This window comes from Penaeus chinensis, chromosome 22 (genome assembly GCF_019202785.1).
Source record: "Penaeus chinensis breed Huanghai No. 1 chromosome 22, ASM1920278v2, whole genome shotgun sequence".
NCBI lineage: Eukaryota > Metazoa > Arthropoda > Malacostraca > Decapoda > Penaeidae > Penaeus > Penaeus chinensis.
Genome location: NC_061840.1, coordinates 19,962,191 through 19,967,190, shown reverse-complemented (window position 1 = coordinate 19,967,190; position 5,000 = coordinate 19,962,191). Strand labels below are relative to the sequence as shown.

Genomic DNA, 5,000 nt, shown 5'->3' with positions numbered 1-5,000 from the left:
CTTTTCTCTCTCTCTCTCTCTCTCTCTCTCTCTCTCTCTCTCTCTCTCTCTCTCTCTCTCTCTCTCTCACTCTCTCTCTCTCTTTCTTTCTTTCTTTCTTTCTATCTCTCCCTCTCTCTCTCTCTCTCTCTCTCTCTCTCTCTCTCTCTCTCTCTCTCTCTCTCTCTCTCTCTTTCTTTCTTTCTTTCTTTCTTTCTTTCTTTCTCTCTCTCTCTCTCTCTCTCTCTCTCTCTCTCTCTCTCTCTCTCTCTCTCTCTCTTTATCTATCTTCTTTTTTTTTCTAGTGGCCTCGATTTGCATTTTATTATTAGTGTTTTTTATTAAGGTTATTTTCTTTGCATGTTTTCCCTTAGGTGGCCTAGTTGCTGATTTGTGGAGTATGTGGTTGCCTGCGAGCTATATGTATACTGTGTCTATCAGGTTATATATATATATATATATATATATATATATATATATATATATATATATATATATATATATATATTTTTTTTTTTTTTTTTTTTTTTTTTTTTTTTTTTTTTTTTTTTTTTTCTCTCTCTTGTTTATTTTTTTTTTTCTTGTTTTTTTTAATTGTAATCATATACAGTTTCACTTCAATACACGTTTCTATTCTCTCTTTTTTTCGCTTTGTAAATGGCTCTTTCTATATTATGTTTCTCATCCTCTTCCTTGTTTTGATAATTACTACGTTCATTATGATTTTCAGATTTATTCCATTAACTGTAAGCTCCAAGATCATTAACTAACTTTTTTGTTATTACAATAGTCTCTCTCACATTCTTTTCTCATTTCTTTGTATTAGTTTTTTTTTCCTATCTACTGTTTACTCTACAACACTACCTATATATTTTGTTCTCTACCATTTCCCATTTACTAAAAACAGGTCAATTATGAAACAACATTTAGATTTTTCAGTTTGTCTCAAACCCTCAATTTCCTTCCCTTTATATCTCCAATATATGTACAGATAGATAGATAGATAGATAGATGTGTGTATATATGTGTGTATAAACGTATGTGTGTGTGTATCATTGCTTACTTTACATGCCTTATATAAAATAATTTTATGTATAAAGTATCTATCAATCTCTGTATCTATCTGTATATCTATCTATCTATCAGGCTTGTTTATCTGTCTATCTATCGATCTCCCTCGTAGCGTACCCGAAGTGCATGCTGTGATATCTGAATGCTGTTCTGCAAACCCAACCCGCCAGCATTATTTTCTACCCTTTTACAGAACCATTTGTTTTTATTTTTATTTAATTTCTCCAAGGAAGACCGAGAAGAAGAAGAAGACAAAATAAAACAGGACCGAAGAACAGGGAGAAAAAAAAAGAGAAACGTGGCATTAATTTAAAAAAAACGAGGAAATATCACCCATTTTTGTTTTTGTAAACAAGGGGAGAACGGACCTAAACCCAAAATTGTCCCTCAAAACAAAACACTGTCGACAAGCGTTCCTGAACCGCAGCTTCTGGTTCTCCCTAGGGCCGTGGAAGGGTGCACGGGCGTCCTCCACGTGGCCAGCCCATTCCCCGACCTCGTGAACCAACAGGCGGAGGAGGCAGGACTCGTGGACACGGCGAAGGACGGCACGCTACAGGTCCTGAAGGCTGTCGCCGCCCACGCCGCCGCCTCCGTCAAGCGGGTCGTGGTTACGTCCTCCTTCGCTGCGGTTTTCGGTAGAGACTTTTTTTTTTTTTTTTTTTTTTTTTTTTTTTTTTTTTTGGGTGGGTGGGGGAAGGTTTTTTTTTGAGAGGGGGAGGGAGGGAGGGGGCAGGTGTTAGGAGGAGGGGGGGAAATTTTAGGACATTTTTGGTTTTCTTCTTTTTTGGTATACAAGGAGGTAAGATAGGTGCGTAGATCCCTGTGTATGTGACATATATATATATATATATATATCTATCTATCTTATATATATATACATACATACACATACGCACATGTACACTTAACTCTTTTCTCCAATTCCCCAATGTGGCTGTCACTGTGCAATATTTGTGCAACTTTACCCCAACATTTCCTCTACTTACTCTGCAATGTTGCTTTCGCTAGTCTGTAGTTCCCTTCTTAATCAACTAAAATGCTACCTAGTTGTTGTTGTTTTCTTTGTAAATATGTAGACGTACGGAGAGAAGTAAGTAATATGTTTCATTATTAGTGCATGATTGGTGTGAATAAAATCATACTTCAGTTTTATTAATTAAGAAAGGAAATGATTATATGTATCTAGTCATTTCCTCAAATGTACTGTATCCGTTGTTGTATTTTTTGACAAATATGATAATGGTAATATATATATTTTTTTGATGAGGGATATATATTTAATTGAGGATTACCGTGCAACGAATGAAAATGTGATTTATAGTTTTATGTTTCCGATTATCCGTTCTGAGGTAATAAAAAAAAAAAAAAAAAATTTGAAAGGAAATTGGAATTTATTTTTTTGGCACATATGTGATTAATTAGAGTTATACGTTTATAATATTTTTATATATATGATTTATATAATTTCACTTAGATTAAATTACTGCATACACCAAAATTAATTATTTATCTTAGATATAAAAGCAAAAAAATATGATTAGAAACGAATGATTAATAGAAAAATGTTTAGTGTATTTATTGTAATAATATATAACATCAGGCAGACAAACACACACACTACACATCTATCGTCTTTCCCACTCTACACCTCTTTGTACACCCTCCCCCCCCCCCCCCACAAATTAAATACGCGCCCTCTCCCTCCCAATCTCCCCCACACATAATTCCCCCACAGCCCGAGTCCCACACACTTAAAATTCCCACATTCCCAATTCCCCTCTCACCCCCACATATACATACTCTTCCCCCCACACCTACACTCTCTCCCTACACTCCTCCCCAACACCTAAACTCTCCTCCCCAACACCCACACTCTTCCCCATCTCCCACACACCCCAACACACCCTCCCCCTCCCCCTCCCCCAAACACCCCTCCCCCTCCCCCCACACACCCTCCCCCTCCCCCCACACCCCAACACCCCTACACACCCTCCCCCTCCCCCTCCCCCCACACCCTAACACCCCCACACACACCCCAACACCCCCCTACACACCCCAAACACCCTCCCCCTCCCCCAAACACCCCTCCCCCCAAACACCCCAACACCCCCCACTCACCCCCCCCTCCACCCCTACAGGAGAGCCCGCGCCAGACGCCGAGAAGACCTACACAGAGGAGGACTGGACGGACGCTGAGAGCACGACCATCGACGCCTACACGAAGTCGAAGGTCGTGGCGGAGAAAGCGGCCTGGGATTTCGTCAAGGAGCTGCCAGGTGAGGGAGAGGGAGAGGGAAGGAGGGAGGGAGGGAGAGGGAGAATGAGGGAGGGTGGGAGGGAGGGAAGGAAAGAGGGAGGGAGAAGAAGAGGGAGGGAGTGTGTGAGTGAGAGAGGTTTGGGGGTGATATTTTGAAGGAAGGAACTACCAGAGGCTTTTTTTTCCCCTTTGTTTCCTTTTCTCTTTTCTTAGGTTTTTAAAAAGACCATTTTTGGGGGGTATATATATATATATATAAATTATATTGTGAATTAACTGCCTGATGAAGGGAAGCTTTAATTTGTCTATTTATCTACTTTCATTTAAGTGTCCTGGTGTCAGGGAAGGATTTTTAATGTTTTTCTAAGGTTTTTAGATATCATAGAGGAATTGCATTTTGTTCTCTCTCTCTCTCTTTCTCTCTCTCTCTCTCTCTCTCTCTCTCTCTCTCTCTCTCTCTCTCTCTCTCTCTCTCTCTCTCTCTCTCTCTCTCTCTCTCTTTCTCTTTCTCATTCTCCATCTATCTATTTATCTATCTACCTATCTATCCATCTATCTATATATCTTTCTCTCTTTCCCCCTCCCTCTCTCCCTCTCTCTCTTCCTCTCCCTCTCCCTCTCTCTCTCCCTCTCTCTCTCTCTCTCTCTCTCTTTCTCTCACCCACCTCCCAGAACCAACTAACACCCCCCTCTCCCCCCTTCTCCCCCCCCCCCCCCCCCCCATTTAACCAGACGACCAGAAATTCGAGCTGACAGTCATCAACCCAACCTTCGTCCTCGGCCCTCCCCTGCTTGAGGCCCACAAGAGTGCCACATCGGTCAACTTCATGGCACAGATCGTCAACAGAGCCTATCCTGGAGTGGCACGTGTTCAGTTCCCCATCTGTGACGTGCGCGACGTGGCGAAGGCTCACGTGAAGGTGAGAAGAGGAGGAGGGATGTGGTGGGTTGGGGTTGGGGTTGGGGTTGGGGTAGGGGTGGGGGGTGGGGGAGTTGAATATAATTCTTTGTGTAGAGGTAGATTTTTTTTTTTTTTTATAGATATATGGGTATAGATGTTTAGCTATAAAAATATATAGATATGGAAGCGTGTAGGTATAAAGATGTATAGATATATAGATCTATAATTATATAATATTATATAGATATATAATATATATATATATATATATATATATATATATATATATATATATATATATATATATATATATATATAATATATATATATATATATATATATAGATATATATATATAGATATATAATATATATATATATATATATATATATATATATATATATATATATATATATATATATATATATATATATATATATATATATATATATATATATATATATATATATATATATATATATATATATATATATATATATATATATATATATATATATATATATATATATATATATATATATATATATATATATATATATATATATATATATATATATATATATATATATATATATATATATATATATATATATATATATATATATATATATATATATATATATATATATATATATATATATATATATATATATATATATATATATATATATATATATATATATAATATATATATATATATATATATATATATATATATATATATATATATATATATATATATATATATATATATATATATATATATATA

The 5,000-nt window shown here is 36.4% G+C and overlaps 1 protein-coding gene across 1 annotated transcript in view; it reads left to right on the top strand.

Annotated features, from left to right (window-relative positions):
- The window catches only part of LOC125036985 (phenylacetaldehyde reductase-like), a gene marked incomplete at its 5' end in the record, with an annotated part of 23,020 nt that overhangs the window by 2,417 nt on the left and 15,603 nt on the right, over positions 1-5,000 (top strand). Inside the window, 3 exons of the mRNA XM_047629946.1 lie at positions 1,495-1,688; positions 3,192-3,329; positions 4,043-4,230. Coding sequence (XP_047485902.1) covers positions 1,495-1,688; positions 3,192-3,329; positions 4,043-4,230 — 520 coding nt within the window. The remainder of the gene's footprint in view (positions 1-1,494; positions 1,689-3,191; positions 3,330-4,042; positions 4,231-5,000) is intronic.